This window comes from Chiroxiphia lanceolata, chromosome 1 (assembly GCF_009829145.1).
Source record: "Chiroxiphia lanceolata isolate bChiLan1 chromosome 1, bChiLan1.pri, whole genome shotgun sequence".
Lineage (NCBI taxonomy): Eukaryota > Metazoa > Chordata > Aves > Passeriformes > Pipridae > Chiroxiphia > Chiroxiphia lanceolata.
In genome coordinates, this window is record NC_045637.1 from 50,429,822 (window position 1) to 50,453,172 (window position 23,351).

The 23,351-nt window shown below is 39.5% G+C and overlaps 2 protein-coding genes across 11 annotated transcripts in view; one reads left to right on the forward strand and one right to left on the reverse strand.

The window, feature by feature from the left end:
• METTL4 (methyltransferase like 4) lies at window positions 1-22,405 on the reverse strand. 8 transcript variants are annotated; one of them, XM_032691690.1, is made up of 10 exons: window positions 21,966-22,400; window positions 20,999-21,513; window positions 20,222-20,284; window positions 18,777-19,137; window positions 16,671-16,740; window positions 14,562-14,736; window positions 14,240-14,346; window positions 13,529-13,617; window positions 7,186-7,379; window positions 1-12 (listed from the first exon to the last, which is right to left on the reverse strand). In XM_032691690.1, the coding sequence occupies exons 2-9, from the start codon at window positions 21,428-21,430 to the stop codon at window positions 7,234-7,236; spliced, it is 1,443 nt and encodes a 480-aa protein (XP_032547581.1). In that variant the 5' UTR covers window positions 21,431-21,513; window positions 21,966-22,400; the 3' UTR covers window positions 1-12; window positions 7,186-7,233. The 8 variants fall into 8 exon arrangements, with proteins under 8 accessions (XP_032547581.1, XP_032547588.1, XP_032547573.1 ...); XM_032691697.1 differs by lacking the exon at window positions 1-12 and having other exon boundaries at window positions 6,333-7,376; window positions 21,966-22,401; XM_032691682.1 differs by lacking the exon at window positions 1-12 and having other exon boundaries at window positions 6,333-7,379.
• NDC80 (NDC80 kinetochore complex component) overlaps window positions 22,212-23,351 on the forward strand; it is a 17,583-nt gene continuing 16,443 nt past the window's right edge. For 2 of the 3 annotated variants that reach the window (XM_032691609.1, XM_032691627.1), the window contains exon 1: window positions 22,212-22,346. The gene's annotated coding sequence lies outside the window, so the exon portion shown is untranslated. Of the gene's footprint in view, window positions 22,347-22,379; window positions 22,509-23,351 lie in introns of those variants that run through there. The other variant, XM_032691618.1, reaches the window with a different exon arrangement.

The window sequence follows — 23,351 nt, forward strand, 5'->3', positions numbered from 1 at the left end:
AATAAAATTCTCCTTGTGGAAAAGTCCTGCTACAGTATTGTTGTTCTATTTAACTAATTTACTGCTGATTCTTTTCTGCCCTCATTCTTACAAATCAGACAACACAAAGATTAACAGATAAATCATACCTTTCTCTCATTTGGCTTGCATATTTTTTTATACCCTCGTGGCAGCAGCCAATTTTGCTGTTGCCACAATTTCACATCCTCAATTCCAAAAGTGTGGCCACGTGGCACTTCAGATGCCTCAGGATGGCTACAGTTGCCCATTCAATGATGCTGTTGCTCACATTTACTAAGCAGCCCCTCATTCCCTCACCTCCAGCTACTTGTTTACAACCCCATGCTACACTCTGTTATGTACAGTTGTTTGTACAAACAGGTAATAAATCAATTCAAACCACACAATTTTACAGCCAACAGTTAAAAGAAATCTAAGGCAATTCCAGTAACACCAGTGAGACTGATGTAATGAAATTAGGTTACTGATATATAGGTGAATGTTAGATTGAAGCAAATCAGTTGAGAAATAGATGGAAAAGTAGAAATGAAGAAGAACTAAACAGCAACAACCAGAGCTTATGGAAAGTCAGATTTATTTTGTCAAAAGTAAATGACAAACTACTAACTGAAATATGAAATGTTCTGAAACGAGTAATGGAAATTTCAGATTTTCTCATCACAGGGAAAATGCCACATTTCTTAAGAAAACATTGGGATTTCATTGCCAAGACCACAGTGTCAACAGTGCCTTTCAGCCCTTCTTTACGTAAGACCGACAGGGAGCTATGAAGCTAAAAGCCTGAAGAGAGGCGCACTGCAGAGCTCTGCCTACTGTTTGGTAGCCAGAGTGCTTCCAAGAGTGCCGGGATATCTGGAGACCAGGAACATTTTGAATGTCAGCCCCACAGAGCAAGTAATCCCAAGACTGCACATGCGTCAGGCTCAGACCCAAAGCTGAAAGCCCAGGTGCTGCAGCACACCAAGAGAGTTCAGCAAGTTCAATAAAAAATGTTTGCAAGTGAAAAGCAACTCTCTTTAGAAAACTTCCAGTCTACTCAAAGAACAACCCTGATGAGGTGATAACCTCACCTCCTCTAAGACTGCAGTAAAAATCCTCATAGCTAGGCCCAGCAAGGAGACCCAGCCTCATCAAGGCAGCTTTAATGTCATTTTAGTGATGTCAAGGCACGTTGAAGCTGCCAAAGGACCAGTGAAACCACAGACCTGTCCCACCCTCTACGTGCTTCCTATGCTTATGAGATGTGGCCAAGCGTCATGGGAACTCACCCTGGCAGCTACTATGCTGTTCAATCAGTGACAATGTTATGCTTTCAGAGAAAAACAAAGAAAAATGTATCTATCATGCAGTCCCCAGGCAAGCTTTTAAATCATGTGTGTTATTGGGGCATCTCCAAACAAATAATAAGTACCTTTCCCCCATAAATTAGTAACATTAGGACACTAACAAGTAAAAATATGACATTTCTAGCAGTGCACATCTCATTAGTCAAAGGACTGTATAACGCTGATTCACACCAATTCAACAGACCAGCTTTGTATGCACATGCACATGCACATACACAATTCTCTCTACAGCATACTGGCAGACCAGTCACTCTACCAGCGCTGTCTGATCACAGCCTTACAAATGCTCCTCTCTCAAAGCAGACTGTAGACTTATTAGCTGCTGCCATGCCCTCCCACATCTGACCACCAGGCCGCAAATAGATTGTACCTGTTCTCAGATCATAACCATTTAGTTTGGAGTACCCAAGGTGCCTTCTCCAACAGCAAAGAGCACTTGTGGTTGAGCCACAGAAACAGCTTTCTGGGCAACATTTGCATTGTACTGTTCTGTATGAAGCTCTCTTCTCTCCTTAGGAACAACTTGTAAGACCCAGTTTAGGAGCGCTGTCTTTCAGGAGCATCCTCTCTCAAACGTCTCTAGCTAGACTGGTCCATGCAAGTTGCTTCTGACAACCAAAATCTCCACTCACCTCTCCCAGCATGGTGATCTGTGGGTCCCAGCTTTGTCAATGCAGTAAAGCAGATTTTGTCCCAAAGGAAGACATGTCCCTAACAAGACAAAGGCCATGCCCTTGTTGTATGGGTAGCAGCTTAGCTACACCTACCAGCTTCTCTTTCTGTTTTTTTTTTCTAACATCACACTATTCCTGAAATAACATCAGCATTCAGTTACCACTAATGGAAAATACTTCATCATTTTAGGGAAGGGATTTTATGATGGCTTTTACTGTAACAGCAGAGCCCTTGATTCACAGCGGTCACAGAATGCGCCTTTATTACTGATACTAGCCCTGACCAAAGCACTGTGGGACTCCTGATCCTGGGAGTCTTCCCCACAGAGTCAGGGTGTATCCAAGGCACACAGTTGGGTCACAGAAACATTTTTAGGTCTTGCAGTTTAGACATTGGCTCTGTGAAACAGCAGCTCCTTTGCATAGCTGTGTTCTCTGCAAAAAGCAATCCCCACACAGGTGGGGACTGAAAAGCATGGGATGGTAATGTGCTGCTGCACTAGGATACTCCTAGTCATTACAACCTAAATATGTTACTGTGGCAAAAATTGTAAAGTCAAGCAAGATCCACTAGACTAGATCACTCAGAAAATGTTTAATAGCACTGTTTAATATCTCCATTACTGACACACACAGTGGGATCGAGTGCACCCTCCACAAGTTTGCAGCGACACCAAGTTGTGTGGTGTGGTTGACATGCCCAATGGATGTGATCCCTGTGCCATCCACAGGGACGTGGAAAAAATCAAGAATTGGGCCCATGGGACCCTCATGAGATTCAACAAGGCTAAGTGCAAGATGCTGCACCTGGACTGGGGCAATCCCCAGCAACAATATAGGCTGGGGATGAACAGATCAAGAGCAGCCCTGCCAAGAAGGACTTGGGGGTGCTGGTGGGATGAGAGGCTGAGCATGACTCAACAATGTCTTTTTGAAGCCCAGATGGACAATCACATCTTGGGCTGCACCAGAAGAAGCATGGGCAGCAGGTCCATTCTCCCCCTCTACTCTGCTCTCGTGAGACCCTGCCTGGAGTGCTGTGTCCAGCTCTGGGGTCCCCAGCACAGGAAAGACATGGACCTGTTGGAGTGAGTCCAGAAGAGGGCCACAAAGATAATCAGGATGGAACATCTCTCCTGTGAGGAAAGGCTGAGAGAGCTGGGGTTGTTCAACCAGGAGGAGAGAAGGCTCTAGGGAGATCTTACTGCAGCCTTACAGTACATAGAGGATGCTTATAAAAAAAGATGGGTACAGACTTTTTTAGCAGGACCTGTTGCAATAGGACAAGATGTAAAGGCTTTAAACTAAAAGAGTGTAGATTCAGACTAGACACAAGGAACAAACTTTTTACAATGAGGGTGGTGAAACATGGGAACAGGTTGCCAAGAGAGGTGGTAGATGTCTCATCCCCGGACACATTCGAAGTCAGGTTTGATGGGGCTCTGAGCAACCTGATCAAGTTGAACATGTCCCTGCTTATTGCAGGTGGGTTGGACTAGATGACCTGTAAAGGTCCCTTCCAAATCCAACTATTCTTTGATTCTATGAAAATATGTGACAGGTGGGACACCACAAGACTTCTTTCAGCAACTTGCCCATTCCTCATCCCTTGGCTATTCTCTAGCCTTCCATTCCCTTTCTGTTATGTCCAAACCAAATAAGCATTAGCTAAGTCTTAAATAGCCTGTTGAGGCTAATGAACAAGATTCTCAAGGCATAGTAGCATTTACCTCCCATAATTTTATACTTGTTTATACAGTTTGTAAATCTATTTTCAAAGTCAACTCTTTACTGCTGCTGACACCTATCCAAGCTGAATGCTATAAAGAGGTAAGAGCTACTCACTTACTTCACTTTTTTAATAATGTTTACTCTTGCAAAAGAAATTTTGTTGTTTCCACAGGAGTTCATGCCAAGAAATCACTATTCCATGGGAGTTCATGCCTAGCAATTACTATTCCAAAAACATATCTTACTGGTATAATTCTTTTTACTTCACAGAAGTTCAAAAATACAAGTAAAGGTCATATGCTAATTTGACATTTCAAAATCACACTCAAACCTGAAGCTTCATAAAAGTAAGTTTGATTATGACACTTGATGTACTCTACATATAGGAGCAGCTTAAAATCACTTCTTTTTTGCATTATGAACCGAGATTCTTTTGCAGTAAGACATAATTTTAAAAGGCTTTAAATAGTGGAGAACACCTAGCCAAAGCAACTTCTATCATTGTCCTGCTAAAATAACAACAGATGTACCAAATAACATACTTTCTGAAAATTTTTGAACAATTGCAGTTGCAACTTCACCAAGCTGCCACAAAAAGAATTTACAGATGAAAAAAACTTCTATTTCGTCAATGTTGTTAGTAAAATACACACTTCACCTATTTTTCTTGGAATATGTGATATCAGAATAGAAAAGCAGAAAATCTCTTTTAAAATAGGGGGGAAAAACCCTGTAATTTTTAGGAACACTTAAGAAGTACAGAATACCTAGGCTGCTACTTATCACATACACAAACTTCTCATTACTATCCTGTATTCCCACATCCCTATCTTCTCCCTCGTTCTTTCATTTCTTACCAACTTTGTAAATTCTTCAGAGCAGGTTTTCTTTTTTATACAAGGCTTGACACAACAGAGGGCATCTTTCCACCACCAAAGTGGAATAAAGTAATAATATTATCTCTGTTATAATACTACAGATATTATTATTGTAGATAGCATTTTATAAAAGAAAATTGGATCTTAAATTGTCCTGTCATATTAGCTGGCTTCACTCACTTTTTCAGGATGCTGCAGATTCTGCCTGAGAGGAATCATTTCACAGACACTGAAAGATCTGATGGCTGGTTAGGAATGGCTGGGGTTTTGGACAGCTGGAAAAGTGTAAGAGGTTACTTAAACTATGAATTAAGCATAATGGGCCCATAATAATGTTTAAAAGACGACCCCAAAACTATCGACTGCTAATACCACCATGAGATTTCCAAGTTAGCAACAGACTTTCTCCTCCTGAGAAAATGCAATGGTTTCACGTTGGCTGCAGATGTAAGAACATCACTTCTGTCCTATTCACAAGGTCTTCTTCATAGGCAGAGCAGTGGAAAAGCAGCAGAGCAGTTGTCTGAGGCACAATTTTGTAACTGTTTATGACAGGACTTGGTACGACCTAAACTCCAATCTTCAACTTTTGACTTACAGTCTGAGAAACTCACTCGGGCTGCACAAGTCCTCTACATACAAACCATACCTGGGAGGCTGAATGCCCAGTTGCTGGAATTAGCTGCTCAGCTTCTAGTTTAGTGGTGAACACAGGGATGCCAGGTTGAGTTGGACTCAGTGATCTCAGAGGTCTTTTCCAACCTTACTGATTCCAGAAAGCCACAACTTGCAAAGGGACTCCACAGAAAGGACAGATTAATAAGATCATCGATTTTTAAACAGCTTGAAGAAGGTAATTCCCTTAATAGGGTTCTGCTGCATAGCTGCAAGGAGAAAGGGAGTTTCCTGATCTCTAAGATTGTTGATCTCTTTCCTTTGTTTGCAATTAAAAGATAATCTAGAGTCATTCGTAGCAGCAGATGTGGAACAGACAATACTGTCATTTCTTGTGCTCTTTATAGAGTACAAAGGGAAAACAATACACCTGCAACAGTTATGAGTCTCATACACTCATTTAGTGCTAGATGAGACCAGCTTGGGAGGGCAAGGGAATTCTGGCTGGGATTGCAGAATCTGCAGGTAGGGAACATCTTGTAAAACTGAGAGCAAATAAATAACTTTCTATCCCTTCCAGCTGTAGGTGAGGTTGCTTAGGTACTGACAGTTTAAAACGCAGACTAAATAAAATCATGTGGCAAGAAATGTTTTCCCTGGTAACTACTTTCAGTGTTGTGTTATTTACTTATTTTGAGTATATGTTTAACTGCTGGGGGAGGGAGGGGAAAAAAAGCATTTTCCTTGCTTTGTTAACTCCACTGCTCCAACAGACAAAACATGAAATTGAACAGTAATATAGGAACTGGGTCTGCAAATGACACACAAGGGGTTTTTTCCATTTTTATTACAAAATAAACAAAAAATAATCTCATAACATTTAAAGTTTAATTTAAAAAAGTCTTCACAGGTCATCAGACTAGCAAAAGGAAAATTAAGGTAAAGAAGGTATGCAATGCATTTTGTTCCCCATTATAAACAGTCAGGACTCAGGAGCTTGCCATCGGGAAAGTCAGCTGGTCCAGCACTTCAGCCCCTAGTGCTGCAAATGAGTTAATGACAGAGGCTTCATTACATTTTCTTTTTTATTTTTCTAAACAAATCTAAGCACAGCAAAGGACACACAAAGTGTACCATTCTTTTAACCAAAAAAAAAAAAAAAAAAAAGAAAAAGAAGGGTCATCCTTATGTTAGCTGAAAAATACAGCTCACTGGCATGGCTTTTTAATGTTCCAAGAACATAAGGAAGGATAATTTTAAAAATACATATAATCTGTTAAAACATCAGAATTCATAAGACATTGAGACTGATCATTTACAATGTGTTCAAAAATTAACACTATATACAGAAAGATAATTGCCAGCAGTTGTAAAAGTATAATTTTACATAGAATTATGTAAATTCATGTGCCAATTAACACAAGCACTGTTCCTTTTATTTCCTCTGAGATAGACAGACAGACAGATACAAATGTGAGAGGATACACTGCCTTCATAACTATTTTAGTTCAAAATCCATTGTTTTGCAAAAAAACAATCTTCTTTAAGAAAACATGCATAATTCAGAACTGTTTAATCCCACTGACACTCCTTAAAGAGTCATTGTCATTCTTTAAAAATAATACAAGTGCTACAATATAGCACTTGTGACGTGTTATTAGCTCAGATTTAATAGCTGCAGTGAGAATACTTTAAGATATCTTTTCCTTGAGGTTTGAAAAAAAAAAAAATGGGGATGAACTTGCATTCCAACATCAGTATTTAAATATTTTCAGGTCATCAAAATAAGGACCACCATGTACAAATGGAGATATCATTAAACAGATATCCTGTCACTTCAAGAATTTTAACTGAAATGCAATTGGTTTATTTCTGTCACCTTTAAGTGAACCATCAGTAATAAAGACAAGTTCAAGACACCCTGGGAAGGCACAGAATTTCAGAAGATATAGATGTATAAGGCCCAGATCAGTTTTCCTTCTGCAAAAGAGTGAAATAATCAATGTGCTGAAACTTCAGGACCTCGTTTCCCCAGCTGGTCCAGCCAGGCTGGAGGTTGCGAGCAAACAGCTCCAAGCATTCCACATCTGGCTTGATAAACTCTGCCAGAACTGCTGTGTAAGAGAAAAAAAAAAAAAGAAAACAACAGTGACAATGGTACAAATAACAACAGTAAACACATAAAACCTCCCCTGTGATGCTAGTGGATGAAAAAATGAATGTTTCATTAAAAAAGGGAGAGACAGCAAATTAATTTCAGGGGTTTCATCAAACAGCTGGACTATTTATAGTGAGAAAGTAATTTTAAATAAGTGCCCTTGAGATTCTGAACAATACTGTCAAGGCCTTCAATAGCCTTGATTTATTGGTTTTCATTTAGAGAAAGGGAATGAGGATTTATTTCAGCCTCTACATAGACGAGTTCTGAATTTTTTTACTAATATCAACAAACAGCTCCTATAACACAGGGGTAACATTTCTAAAAATAAATAAATAAATAACCCCTTTTCTTAATTAAGATCACACTCTTTTCCTTTGCACCTTAAAGGGGATAAAAGCATTTTTGTGATGACTGTTAAGAGGTAAAATAAGAGGCACCAGTTAAATAAGCATAGCACTAAAGGGCTATAAAAATGCAAGCACTACTTTTTCCCCAATACCAACTTGGCAACAGAAGAGATATTTATATAACTCTGTTCTTTTATTCAGTAACATAAATCTCATATTTCTTTTACAGTTGGGCATTTTTACTGCTTAAACCCAAATAAATAGATGCCTGTCATTAACATTAATGATGTAAATGTCATGGATTATGAACGGCATTCTTGGAGTGACAGAAAAAGATCTTGCATTTTGCTTGAAAAGTATTGCTGCAAAGAGTTTATTGCTAAATGTTTGTCATACAAAGCCATTTAGTCTGTGGCTGGTTCAAACAAATCCTTAACTAGGTTTCACAAAGTTATTGCATATAAAAATATGCATGAGAAAAGCAAAGGCTTAAGGAGTACAGAACACAGAGAAGGCAGAAAGACAAAAAAAAAAAATCTTAAAAACCTTACCTATACTAAAAATTATATGTTAAGTTTTTGGTTTTGTTACTGAAGACAAAAGAAGAAAAGTTATGAGAACATTTCCAAAGGATATTTTGGTGATTTTTTTATTAGTTCTCCCAATGATTTCTGAATCTCTGCCACTTAAAAATATAACTCATTAATCCAACAGTATGCTGCTTGATTCAGCCTCTTCAGGTATGATCACTGCAGATCATAACAGCATACACATCCAATCAGCATACACCAAAGTATGAGAGGGAATGCTTTTTCTTGTTTTATTTTGGTGCAATCCAAGTTCTGACTCTTTGTAGGAAGTTTGCCTGTCACATACTGCCTGTGTGAGACCCCAGCTGATCAGATCATGGATTGCTCCTGTTGCAGAAAAGATGAACATCTACTTCGCTTTCTCTTGTTAGCCAGGCCCAGATGCATTTCCTACCTATATGATCACCTCTTAAAAAGCTTTAATATATTCAAAACCTTTTCGGAAATATTCTGTAATGGGTGTTTCCAGGCTTTCTTGTATTTTGGCTTGGCACAAAACTCTATTCTCCTTCTCCCAATCTTTAACAAATGTCACATGAATGTCTCAGATGGGTTATCACCAAGGCAGCTTTTAACCTAAAAAGCACTGCTACCAGCAGGAATTTTATTCCAAAAACCTGCTTCTTTTGGAGAAAAGTTAAAATGCTTAAACAAATCTAACATTTGCAGAGAAGTCTGGGAAGTTTAGAGGAAAACGTACATTCTGACAGAAAACTTGCTGCACTGTTTGGTGTCACGAGAGTTCATCTAATTAGACACGACTTATGAGTAACTGTTTTTATACCATCTTGCAAACCCACCACAATAGAAGAAAAAAAAGTAGTAAAGTTCACTGTTCTTCTTCCAGCTCCATTTAAATAAGGATTTCTTGTGCATCATTTGCTGTCAACATGATGAGAGGGCTCAAGCTCCTCTGCTAGGAGGACAAGCTGAAAGAGTTGGGGTTGTTCATCCTGGAGAAGAGAAGGCTCTAGGGAGACCTTATTGTGGCCTTTCAATGCTTAAAGGGGGCCTCTAAGAAAGATGTGGACAAACTTTTTAACAGGGTCTGCAGCAATAGGACACGGGGTAATGGTTTTAAACTAAAATAGGATTGATTCAGACTAGATATAAGGAAGAAATTGTTTACAACGAGGGTGCTGAAACACTGGAACAGGTTACCCAGGGTGGTAGATCTTAAAATGCAGAGGTTAAAAAATATCACAGCACTAAGTTCAGCAATCAAAAGCAGTTTTAACAAGCACCAAAAACTTCCATGCCTAAAAGGACAAATTTGAAAAGCACAATCAGAGATTCAACCAACTTCAGAGACTGGTTCAGCAAAAAGCAGGTAGCCAAAAAAACTGATCAGTTCAACAGAAGCAGGAGGCATGCCACGGTATTTCTATCAATTTGGTTATAGAATTTAAAGAGGAAGTCCCAGGAATCTCCCCCTCTCCTTCTGCCAGTGAGAGGATCTTTTTAAAGTTAGAGGCTTTTTTTAAAAAAAGAGAAACATATTACATATAATTCGAGATCACATTATAGTATGATTTTTCATTGCTAGGTTGTAGGCATTTACATAATCACATCAGGCAGTAACTTGCACTGCAATGAAAATTACCATATCAAGAGGGCTCCATTTTGTTGGCTTAAAATCTCATTACACTGGTTTCCTTAAAATAAGAAAAGTCAGTGTTCAAGTTACAAATTATGGCTTTTTTGTTAGACCTTTTTAAGACTGGAAGGCTAGCTTAACACACAGGCATTTGACTTGCAGCCCTCAAGCAAACCCTGGATTTTTTTCCTCTGAAAACAGGTTAGAGGAGCTACATCAGCAGAAAGATTAAATATTAAGTTCTTCTACCACAAGAATAAATTGAAAAACAAAATCCACCACACAATTACTTCTATCCACTTACAGATACCACTGACAAGAAACAGCTCAAATAAATGATAAACAGCCTATTCTTTATCACTTACAGGTGTCACAAACACTATGACAGCAACTCAGGCACTTATATTTGGGCATGACATGATGCTAGCACAAAGCTAGCTGGTAGACATAACACTGGTCTTCCAGAAAACCCTCTTCATTCTGAAGTGCAATCCAGCAGACACCTGCCATACCTGCTTACTCTTAATCCCAAACATGTATTGAAGATGCATGCTGCTAAAAACGTTTAAATAAGAAAAAAGAGGAATGATTTCTGAAACAAGCAACAGTTTCCCCTTATGTTTTGGACTTCCACTGCCTAAAAGGCAAGTTCAATTGGATACATAAAGTGAAAATGACTCTCGGCTTTTCACTGCCTCATCAGTGAACATGCAAAGCACAAAGCACACAGCTGAGCTCATTTTAGAATAACCCTTCGAGAGAGTTCACAATGCAGAGGTTCTTATGGCCCAGTTTGTCTAACCCCTGAACAGAGTAACACCAGAAAAAGATCTGAAACTCGGCACAAAGATGGCTTCATACATCTGCATCTCTCCTAAGCTTCAAGTTCAACTCAGATGTTGATGCACCTATCAATTAGTCTAACAGTAAGGGCTCACGAGGCACATAAGGAAACAAAAGGTATTTATTTCTTTTTAGTTCCAAGGAAACTTTTGTAACACGACCTAACAAGCCAGGCTTGCTACAGGAGGAGGGAGTTTCCATGACTTCCCATCACATTGTTCTGCTGAGGATATGCAGAGTGGCTAGAACACAGCAAAGAATTATTTCCAGTGTTTTTAGACATACTCCTGTATGACAATATAATTTTCTAACAACATATGTACATACTTAAAAACTGAAGGAGAAATGGCTGTAACAAGAACAACCTATAATATAGCAAAAGGAAAAAAGGTGAAGTTATGTAGAACTTCATCCATCTGTGTAACAGAATGTCTTTTATGCCTTGTAAGAGCAACACTGAATTGAATTAGGAAGAAAACCTGCTGTTATTTGAATCGAAACCTGGAGTAATAAAATTTGATTTTAACACATTTGCATAAAGCAGCTTAAGTACATTTACAATGACATATTAAAGCTCTAAGCATTGAACACAGCACATGCATCACCAAAAACCCCTACAGTTGCAATTTCATGGTTAAATGCACTGTAGGAGCACAAACGTCTTTTTGACGGCTTACTTTAATTTACATCTTTCTCTTCCCCCAGGAGAGATAAACTGTTATAATCAGTCATTAAGTGGTTACATATGCACCAACATACAACCGTTATTGTTGTAATAAGAAACAAAGTGCCAGACACCATCAGTAAATACTAATATTTTTGGCTTTGTTACCACTTAAACAAAGCATAAAGACTGCGTGTGACTCATCAAGTGTCCTTCTCGCCCCTTGCCAAATCTCTGCTTCTGTTCAAGTTTCTTCTGAAACCCTCTAGGATGTAGCTTAGCTGCTCTCTACTGGCCGCTCGAGAGTATTGTGCAGTCGTAAAAGCAACACCTGGTACAGCACTGAAGTCAAAGCATCAGTAATTAGCTTTTGCCTTATGGTCTACCTTTTCATTGCATAACTGTATTCTGAATGGAGATGTCAAAAAAGGTAGGATACACGTGGATTTTTATAGAAACCTTGTAAATCACTGATATTTGCTCCACAGCAAATTTATTTTTTCAGAGAGAAATATAAATGCTGCACAATATTATCAAATCCCAGCATTCAAGTAAAAACCTCAAGAAACACACAAAAAAATTAGCACAAACCGTTTCTTTTAAAATCCATTCAGGATCATAATTTATAAAGGAATCCTAAATACAGTTTCTAGATTCTGCCCTACAAAAGAATTGTTCCACGGACTATGCCAGCACTAGAATTTCCTGCAATACACACAAACAGTTGTTCTGCACCCTCAGATACCTCTCAAGTTTCCTGTTTGTGTCTGAGTTTGCTGCTAAGTACTGGTTTGCTGAAGAGGTCCTAGATGACAGCCTCACAAATCACCACCCTACTATTCATTACCTTAAATCAATACATACAATTCCTCCTCTAGTCTTAATTCTTAAAGATGTGGCTTCAGAATCAAAAAGATCCTCCTAGAACAGCCTTTCTTCTTTTCTGTTTTTAGCTAACCGAAGTATGTCCCTTCCACTAGTTTTTGAACAGGTATATATATGTTAATTTAATAAATACAAGATCCCAAAAATAAATTTTACAGTGTCCCTGAACATAAAACAATTTTCCAGATCAGCGTCCTAACTGAAGCTGTTCTATTCCCTGGGAACAGAAAAAAGAAAGCATGTCAGTGAAGCAAACTGTGACACCTCTCCCCTTCAACAGCATTAAACATTTCTTCTACCTGCCTTTTCTGATGTGACTACATAGCACCATGTGCACCTGGAATATTTGCAGATTCATCATGAGCTTCCCTCCTGTGGGAGGATGAAACCATTTTTGTGAAATGTATTAAATGCACTTCTTACCATAGCCTTGCAAGGTGAAAGAAGTACAACTTCCTATAGACAAAATTAGTCAGAGTGCTCCAGAACAACATGCAAAACGTAGCAACATATCACGTGGAAGTCTTCAAATTCTTTGGACTAAACTCTGAAAGTTGGATTTATACCCACATTAACTGGCTGGCTGGAGTTACTGCATCCATTTCAGTAAATTAAACACAGCTTCTCAGAAAAAAGCAGGGCCTGCCTATTTATTGCCTATTATTAGCAGTCTTAGAATAATTACGCTTTTGGATTTAAAGGCATAATTTTACTGCAGGCAATTCATGGAGAAATGAAAACTTTTCCTTCAAGATGACATAATAAAGGAAGAGTTTTCTGCTTTTATTAACTAAGTAGAAGATATCCTATTTTATATATTCCCAAAGTTTTCTCCCCACAAGGTATTTTAGATCATTTGTCATAACTTCATATATGAAGTATCTGTAAACTGTTTGTGCAGTATTTAATAGACAAATTTTGAAAAAGGCAACTTTTTTTACACATCTACCCAAAATATTCACACAATAATGCTGAAAGTTCTAGTTTTCACTTTCGTTTTTAGAGATCAAGACTTACACGCCCCACAACACTTTTAAAAATGTTGAAGAACCACAAGTTCTGTTGAGCAAAATTGCTTTGCATATGGGAAATTAAGGCACTTCCAGGTACATCCTAGAATGTGATATCCAAGTCCACTGCATTACAGAAACATTATGCAACAAAACCAAAACGTACCAGTAAGAGGAGGTTTATGTGAATGCAGAGTGCAGGGCGTGCTGACAATTAACTTATGTTCTGGAATTGGAAGTACACCTTCAGATTTCCTGTCGTATAAAGAACAAGAACAGAAGTATGAGCAAGGAATGCCACCCAATGTGGTGCTGCAGCTCTCACAGAGCTACTTCAGAGGAGAGGTAACACACTCACTGGGTTACTGTGACTATGAACGCTCATTCACAGTCAAACTTCAGGTAGGTCCAAGGGAAGTTAAAAGTTGCTCAGACATATAAAAGGACAGTTTATGAACTCATTGAGGCTTTAGACACAATTTGGTTAAGAACAGCCCCACAAAGCCATTGAGAACAAACACAGTCCTCTATCTCTTCATGAGAAGAAAAACCGCAGCATCCCCAAAATGGCATCAGCCTGTGCCCAGGACTCATGGTCCAAGACAACACGTCAGCAAAGGAAGCCCTGTCCATGAGAATTTTGTCCAAGCCAGTTCCCCAGCACAGACAGATGTAAGGAAAAGGCAAAGATTTCCATTCTTTAGTCTCACTAAGGCACATCCTTATCCCAAAGTCAGTAAGGCTATCTTTAGGTCCACAATCAGCCAAAAGATAATGCCACGAGATTTTAGGATATTATACTGTATTATAAACAAGTGACATATACAAAGGGGATCTTAACATCCTCAAAAAGACATTTACCATTGTCCTGACATACCTTAAGGCTTCCTTTACATCTCCTTGAACTCTCCCCAATACAAGAACTTCATAGGGCTTTTTGTGCAAAGAATCCAAAGGCAATACAAATTCTCCAGCCCTAGTAATCTGACACAAAAGAGTTAAAAATACACAGTGGAAGATTTTAATATTCATTTTTTCCCCAAGACATTTTCTTTTATAAAAGAAAGGATAGTGATGATACCAGACCTTTCAAATACAGAAGCACATGGTAGTAAATAGACAAATTATAAGAATATAAGGTATCATAGTGGAAGTCCTCTCAGTCTGCAAGAAAGAAACAAAACAAATTAAGAACTTACTTTTACCCAGTGCCACTCAGCAAGTGTCTTCACTGACCAGTGAGGATAGAGTTCATCCTTAACAAAATGTAAGTGTTTCTGTCTATTAGTCACCCATGTGACTACAAGACAATTTGGAGCAGCTAGTGTTGGTACAGGAATCTGCTTGATTTGCCATGAAGACAAGTGGCTGTACCTATGCACCAATACAGTAAGAAAGCAAGTTAGCATACACCAAATATAAAAACTGCAAAGCAACACAAACAGATAAAGAAATTACACGGACAGGATGTTTCAAGAATTATCTCTTGACAACCAAAGTCATAAAAATAGTTCAAGACTGACACCCAGTGGCCAAAGCTGACAGATTTTATATAAAATCATTAGTATGTGAACTTAAGTTTTACTGAGCAGAACCTTTAACTAAATATTTCCACTATTCCCCTAAATAAAGCATTGTGAGTTGTGACTCTGATGAAGTCTAAAAGCCCACATTTCATTTAAGAACTATCATATGTAATTCAATATTCTCATCTCTACAACAGAACAAAGCCATTTAGTTAAAAGTAGCTTCTTAGGCAACGTAGTATTATTCACTTCTCATAATAAGCTCTCTTCTGAATGAAAATGACAAGTGAGTCATTTGCAAGTGCAAGGGCAACACTAATTTGACTGGAAAGTTAAGAGGTCATAAAAGATAATTTCTCCAATTATTTGCAGAAGTTACTCATTTTTTTTAATTCCCAGACATGGAAGAAATGCTCTAGTTTATTCAAAACCATTCTGCACTTTCCTGAGCTAACTGAACACTACAGCAGTAAATACAGCACGCTTTCCAGATTCTGTCCTGTTCCACCATTCTCTCATGATGCTATTCTACATTATTAGCAAGTTGTAATTCATGGAACCTACACATTACAGCATCAAAAATATCGGGACATTGCCTACTGGAAATCAACAGCTACCATGTGGTACCTAGGACCCTATACAATGCAACAGTGAGAAACAATATAAACAAACATAAAATCAAAAATACCTCCTGGACTAGACTGTCCAGAGACAAAAAGATTCACCCAGATGTGAAATGCTTTAAAATTATTAGCTGTCAACAAGGTAATTAAGAGCAGTGATAGCTCCTGCACCTTTTGCCTCTATTTTGTGAGGGAGAGAGGGTCTTGCTGGCTAATTTGTGCTTGTGAATAACTGTAATTTTCCTCTGAGTACCATACATTGTCAAGAAGACATTTGAATTAGTTCGATTTCTCACTTAGAAATGAGTTCAATAACTCATTTTCTATAGGTTTCTGTAAGGCTTTCAAAGGAAAGCCTACTAATCAGTCTCTGCATTTTCAAACTATGTCTTCATAAAAAGCTTCAAAAGCTACAGTAGTTATTAGTCTAGAAAGTTGTAAGGTCCTGTTTCCTGTCTGACCTTCTTTCACATGGATACAACTTATAGTAATCCATAGGGGCTCCCATCTTATGAAGGTAATCCAAGAGGGCTCCACTGGCAAAAGTCTGATGTTACTCAGCAGTGAAGGAAGCCCATAAAAATTTTATTTAATGACTTCATAAACTACAGTACTCGAGGATTTTACTGCTGCATTATCACTTTCTTCTAGCCATTAGACTGAAGCTCAAGCTACGGTTCAAATTAAAAAAAAAAAAACAAAACAAAACACAACAACAACAACAATAGAAACAAACCCCACAACCAAGATAAACACCACCACTTCTGAATCAGATTTCAGTTTTGGAAATACTTACACATTTATCTAGCTTTATGGCCAGTGAAGTAACCTTATTAATTACAAATTAATATCTGCATGATCTGGGACTTACAAAACAGTTGACACTAGACTTTCTTTGAAATTCTCAAAGACTAACAATCTCTCACTGGCTAGGTAATTTAAGATCTATTCTTGCAAATATTTTGTATGCCAAGCATCCAAGCCCTCTCAGTGAAATCCCCAAGACATTCCACAGACTTGAAGGTAAGCATATGTCAAAATATTTGCAAATTTAAGCTGCACTATCACATTATATAGGTCTTGGATTACGTCAGCACGTTAAAATATTAATTATCCTTTTAAGCTACAATGACAATGTATGATTTTACTATAAAATTACCTGTTGCTCCTTTTAACAGACTTGTTCTCCCATGGTGGATCAATCACAATTACATCATATTTTTTCTTGTCTGGCAAGTGAAATTGAAAAAAAAAGCCAGTCAATCATCTTTTAAAAAGTCTATGAGTTAAAACTGATATACAGCAAAACCACACATTTCTTCTGTTCTTTTCAAATAAGAAGTTAAAAGACTTTTGGCATGCTTTTTAGAATTCAGATAATCATATCCCTCAGAGATTTTTAGGCTGATTACCTGAGGAAAGGACTTTTATGTGATCTGTGTCAGATCCCTCCAAGAAATTTTGAACATCTTGAGGATTTTTAGAGAAAGAAAGTTAGAGAATGTAAGTCTCAAAAACAACAATTTCTTCAAGTTTCCTATCAGAAACTAAGTAATAAGGCACCCAACTGAGTGAAAAGCTGAAGCCCTGAACACAAGATTCCTCTTCTGTTTGATCTTTCAGCAGGCCAACAGGGACATACAGAGCTTCATGGAAGCCCTGGAAAAATGTGTTTTGCTCTACTGGAGGTAAAGAGAGACAAGATTGCTAGATCCAGTGTATGAAATGTAAATAATGGAAAAAGAAGAAGAGAACTGAAAGAGTTTTCATGGGAGAAGCTGAGTTTACTTCAGTTGGAGGAGAGAATATATAGGGCACACCCATGAAAAAAGAGGACTCTCCAATTTTATTTTTTCCAGATTACATATTTGTCCTTTCATTGAGTCTGATGATAAGAACAATAGATCAGTATTTGATGTTCATTACATGTGCTTAGTATATCTTTTTCCCTTAGGATTGGATGTAGTAACCTTACAGTGGACTGACCAGCAAGAATTACTTCTCTTTTTGCAGGTGAAAGGGAAGAAGAAAAATAAAAATTAAAATTTTTTCCTCCAAAAAAAAAGAAAAATCTAATAACTGGCATTATATTAACACTCACCGTTGCTTATTTCAATAAAGAATTTGCTCAAATTTTTTGGACTGTTCTCTGACCTCTTGAAGAATCCAAACATGCTTTCTTATATGCATAGCTTTGCATAGTGAGAATGATCTTCCCTCTTTCCTACAGCTGCAAACAGCTAACTGGTTAAATTCTGGACTTCTTGGATAATAAGATCCTACCTCCTGCATGTCTTCCTATTAAAAAAATAAACAGGAACAAACAAACAAAAACCCAAAACAGGGGCCTGCTCACAGGCAATATCTTTTCTGTAAGACTGTCTGACAAAGCTTAGCTGCTACTGATATTAATAATAATAGTAATAATAATAGTGAAAGTCAATTTGCAAGCTGATGGAATGGTGAAGCACAGTGAAGACCAGTGCATGCTGTCAGCCTAAAGTTTTGATTCACTTTTACAGAAAACTTATTATAAAATCCCCACCATTTCCCAGTCACTGAATTTGGCTTAAGCCAATACTCTCAGCTGTGAAATGTAGCAGCTGAGACATCAAGTCATGCTTGCTACTCCTGGTCTGGCTAAAGCGGTGCTCCCTTCCAGTTGGGTGGAGCAGCCTCTCCAACTGTTATCTTCCCTGGGGGACACTGGGCTTTGTTCCACAATCAGTTTATGCCAATCTAAAAAAGACCCTGCCACTGCATAGGATGAGTCTGTAAGGGAACATTTGTTTTAAGGTGTGTAATCTTATCCCTCTCCCATGGTTTAATCTAGCTAAAAATCAATTCAGCAGGACCACCACCCCAGCAGCAGCATGGACTTAGCTATGTTAAAGCCTCATACTGTGGGACAGGGATCCAGCAGCACAGGTAGTCCCCACCTAATGCATTTAACATGACTTCTAAGCTCACAGTGGGTCAGAACATGCTCACAAACTGTTGTACTTTGACTGAAATTTTTAAAGGAGTCTCCTGGAGACAAACAATACCCCCATGACATGATCTCCTAACCGCTCAGGATTCCTTCGAAAACCCTCAACTATTTGCAGAAAGTTAGAAATACCACTTTAAAAGCCTGCAGCAGCATTTCCTATCAGTGTGATACTGTATATTAAAATCTGTTCATTGAGCTTCTATTCATCTTGACGTTAACTGCTCTTTTCAGGCAGGAGAGAAGGAGTAAATTCTAACACCTAAAGATACTTACAGTTCAGCAGGGGCTGTAAACATGAAATATCAGATAAAAGGAAGCTGCTTTTTGGCGGCACCAAGTACTTCTGCCCCATTAACACAATTATCTTTGCATGGTTTGAGGTGTTTTCTGCAACACACGAAAGCAGGTCCTGCTCTGGACTGGAGGTTTCATCCTCTAGCACATATACAGCCCGATGGTCACCTTCATTCACAGCTGGAAACTGCTTTGCCATTTCACATAATTCAGCCAACCCACAGACAACAGGAACATTATTCTTCCTGCAACTGAGTTCTGCAGTCCTTTGGTGAAGAAAACCACTTTTGAGTCCTTCTTGGACTAAATGCAAAGTGCCTTCCCAAATCAGCTTCCTGACCTGTATTGTCATAAAGAAACAAGGGAAAAAAGAAATGATCTTTCAAGCATCTACTTGATCAGGGAATGTAACCGAAATCAAAACATTCTTCAATCTGCAGGCAGGGAAAATGATCCTTGCCAGTTACAGAGAACATTGGCTCAAAAGCTACAAGGGCATGATGATAAGGCTGTGTGTCATGGTCTAACAACAGCCGGTAACCAAGTACCACTCAGCTGTTCACTACACTCCACAAACCCCATTCTGTGGTGAGCAGGAGAAAAAAAACCAAAACCTTGGGCTGAGATTAGATCAGTTTAATAACTGAAACAAAATTAATTATGATTATTAAAAACAGGGAAAGAGAGAAATACCACCCAAGAGAAACAACTGATGCACAGTACAATCACAAAATAATCTGAGTTGACTTGCAGAGCTATAACCTTTAACAACACAAATACAGTAAAAACCCAATACTTCCTAATCTCTTAATGGTATCAGAGGCTCGCCAGGATCACAGGTTTTTCCAAACTGTGTCTTTTTACATATTCACCAAAAATGTTTCAGTGTATTTCAGTTGTAACTTCACCAGTACATTACTGACATAAACCTATAGACTTGAATTCCAAATCATTCCTAATGCTTTAGTATGACAATATAAATTGTTGGGGGGGGGGAATCTCTCTCATTTGCAGAATGAGATATTTCAGAGCACATTTGGTCAAAGAAGCTTTGAATAACTTCAGCACAGTGCCCTGATACACCAAAGAAGAGCTGATCTTCAGAAAAGCTTACAGTCTATTTCAAGTCAGTCACTTCCTGACCAACTAATACTCAACTCATCACAGTATAATATTTAGTTATCCATAACAGTAAAAGAAACTTTGTCAATGCAGTTTCCAGCTCTTTGAAATATCTCAAATGCAATTTCACATGTGTCTACAAAGAAGATCTTCTCTGTAAGCACTTTTCACTTAAGACTGGAGAGACTGACCTTCCCACTAATGGAACAAGCTACAGGAACATATTTGCAACCATGCCCTGCACTCTGTACATGCCTATCAGGTATCACGTACCTGCAAAATATACTTTTTTTCCAACTTACCTTTGAATGGTATTCCAAAGCATCCAGTTCACCTTCGTTGAATAAACATTTCCTTTTACGTTTCTGCAGAATGAGCAAGCAATAAAAAAAAAAAAAATCCATATTACTCTGTGAGGAAAGAAAAAAAAAAAAATCAAACATACCTGAATTACCAATTAACTCTTTTAAAAGCAGAAGAAACTTTAGATCTCTTTCTTTTTCCATCACAAATACAAGTCAAATAAGCAAAAAGATCTAGGCTGCGGTAGGCACATACACTTAAAGCTGTGTTATGTTACTCATGTCACTGGGATCCGAAGATACCTAGTGCACGCCACAGTTGGTGCTCATGCTTCCTTTGGGTCCAGACCAGAAGTTTCAGCTGCCAAGTGCAGTTTACCAATAAAAGAAAATTAATTACATTTCATTGATCGCATTTGTTGGTTTAGACCTACAATTCTTATTTTCTTTTGTCCATAAGAAACAGTACTGAACAATATTGAAAGTTAATTCCTATTCTCCTTCCCGTCTTGCTAATATGCACAATATTGACAGCAACCACAGCTGGAGCTCAAGTGCCTGACTACCACCAATGTCAGAAGATTTTGTGAGCTTTTGAGTCACAAAATGTACATTACTGACATATGTGCTTACAGCTTCTGTGCATCTTGAAAATACATGATGGAAAAGTTTCTGCTCTTCTGCACAACCTCAGAAGACTCAGGTATGCAAAACAATGTTAATAGTAAATTATTTATCACAGGATTACTGTAGTTTACTGTATGACAGAGAACATACCTTCCTAGCACTGGCAACAGAATCTTCAACACCACTCTTTGTTCCTTCCTGGCGTTCCTCTCTGTTATTGTTGACCTTTATTTCTGTCAGACTCATCTCAGGGCACCCCTGACATAGCTGCTCCTCAGGAGGTGCAACTATATGGGGCTTAGAAATGTCAAAGAACTCCTCTCGAAACACGTATCTCATTTTTGCTGTTTTACCTTCTGTCTCTATGGCATCCTCAGGGCTATGAGTAGGACCACTGCTTGATGAAGAGGTGGCAACAAAGGTAGAAGAACCATGACAGTCTTCAGTAGATGTGACAGAAGTATTGAGAGTGACACCACCAGGGCACGCAAAGGAGTCACAGATCTCATAGCCACACTGGTTGATGAAAGAGAGATGATCCACAAGCCATCCCGCTGTCAGACGATGTACCACGGACATCATAACTTCCCTTTTCAGGAGGAAAAATCAACTTCCTGAAACTGTAGCTTTCATCAACTACACACACTTCCTGGAGTAAACTCCTCCTGTGGAGATTTTTATAAGAAATCGCTTTTCAGAATTATAACTGTTTTAATAAAGTAGAACATACCTTCAGGCGGACATTTCCACTTGTGCACAGGACACACTGTAGTTGACTTCAGTTGTTTTCCCCGTGCATCCCTATTTTAGCTTCATCCCTATAATGTTGGGGTTTTTTTAATAGTAAGCAAGTTTTATATAACTTTTTACCCTTTTATGCAGCACGCATTTACTCTAAGACAGTTCCTTCAACAAGCTGGAAAATAGCACTGTGGCACTGTGATCATGCCTATGACTATATGACTAGGGCAGATATATACACACAGCACACATATACACATATGGATATACGGATATATATGCTATATACACACACATACACGCACACGTACACACATATGGATATACGGATATATATGCTATATACACACACATACACGCACACATATACACGTACCCACACACACGACAGTGACAGCACTCGGGAGCAGTAACACAGGCACAGAAGCAGCGGCGGCACCAGCGCTGCTAAAGCCCGGCGCCGATGCCCGCCCCCGGAGGCACACAAGGGCAGAAAGCTCGGGTTTTTCCCCAGAAGAACTCGCTGCGGCTGGAAAAAAAAGCGCCGGAGCTCACCCTTGCACGGCAGCGCCTCACACCCTCACCGTGGGCGCCGCCATCTTGCTGTACGGCCATGGCCCTTCCCAAGATCCTATCCTCGCCTCCCTTATCCCCCTGCTCCGCCGTGACGCAATTCCTTGTGACGAGCCGCTGAGTGACGTAGTGGGCGGGCGGATTTGAATTTGAGCGGAGGAGGAGGAAGGCGGCGGTGCTGGAGGTAACGGTTGGGACGGGGCTCTCCGCGGTGCGGGCCTTTCCCTCTGAGGGGGGGCGGGAGGGTGGTAGCAACAACGCCGCCGCCGCCCTCACCGTTGCCGCCCCGGGGCCGGTGTCCGTGAGGTGGTGGCGAGTACCGCGCTGGCTGCCCTGGTTGCCTTCGGTACGGTTTAGACGCGCTGTCAGGGCGAGCTCTGCCGCGCTCCCTCCCCTTTTATTCCTTGCTGGCGTATTGGCTGCAGCAAATTCTGCCCTTAAATCTCTCCTCAAACTCTGCTCTTCTGGCATCCTGGGTTGTATTAGGAATAGTGCGGCCAGCAGGACGAGAGAAGTGGTTGTTCCTCTGTACTCGGCACTGGTGAGGCCGCACCTTGAGTGCCTGTGTCCAGTTCTGGGCCCGTCAGTTCAGGAAGGACATTGAGGTGCCGGAGCGAGTCCAGAGAAGGGCAACGAAGCTGGTGAAGGGTCTGGAGCACAGTTCTGATGAGGAGCGGCTGAGGAAGGTGGGGTTGTTTAGCCTGGAGAAAAGGCGGCTTGCAGGGGACCTTATCGCTCTCTATAACTGCCTGAAAGGAGATTATAGGTGGGGTCGGGCTCTTCTCCCAGGCAACCAGCGACAGGAGGAGAGGGCACGGCCTCAAGCTGTGCTGAGAGAGGTTTAGGTTGGACACCAGGAGGAATTTCTTCACAGAAAGGGTGACTAGACACTGGAAGGGCTTGCCCAGAGAGGTGGTGGAGTCACCATCCCTAGAGGTTCAAGAAAAGACTGGACGTGGCACTTAGTGCTGCGGTCTAGTTGACAGGATGGCCTAGTTGATAGGCTGGACTTGATGATCTCAAAGGTCTTTTCCAACCTCACTGAGTCTGTGGTTTGGGAAACTAGTCACTTGGTGTATTTGTGAAAACAATCTGTCTGCAGTTGGGTCGCTGTTAAAGTGATTGAATAATGCAGCTTCTTCCCCAGAGACAGTGAAGTCATGGATACACTACCATATGAACTGGACCT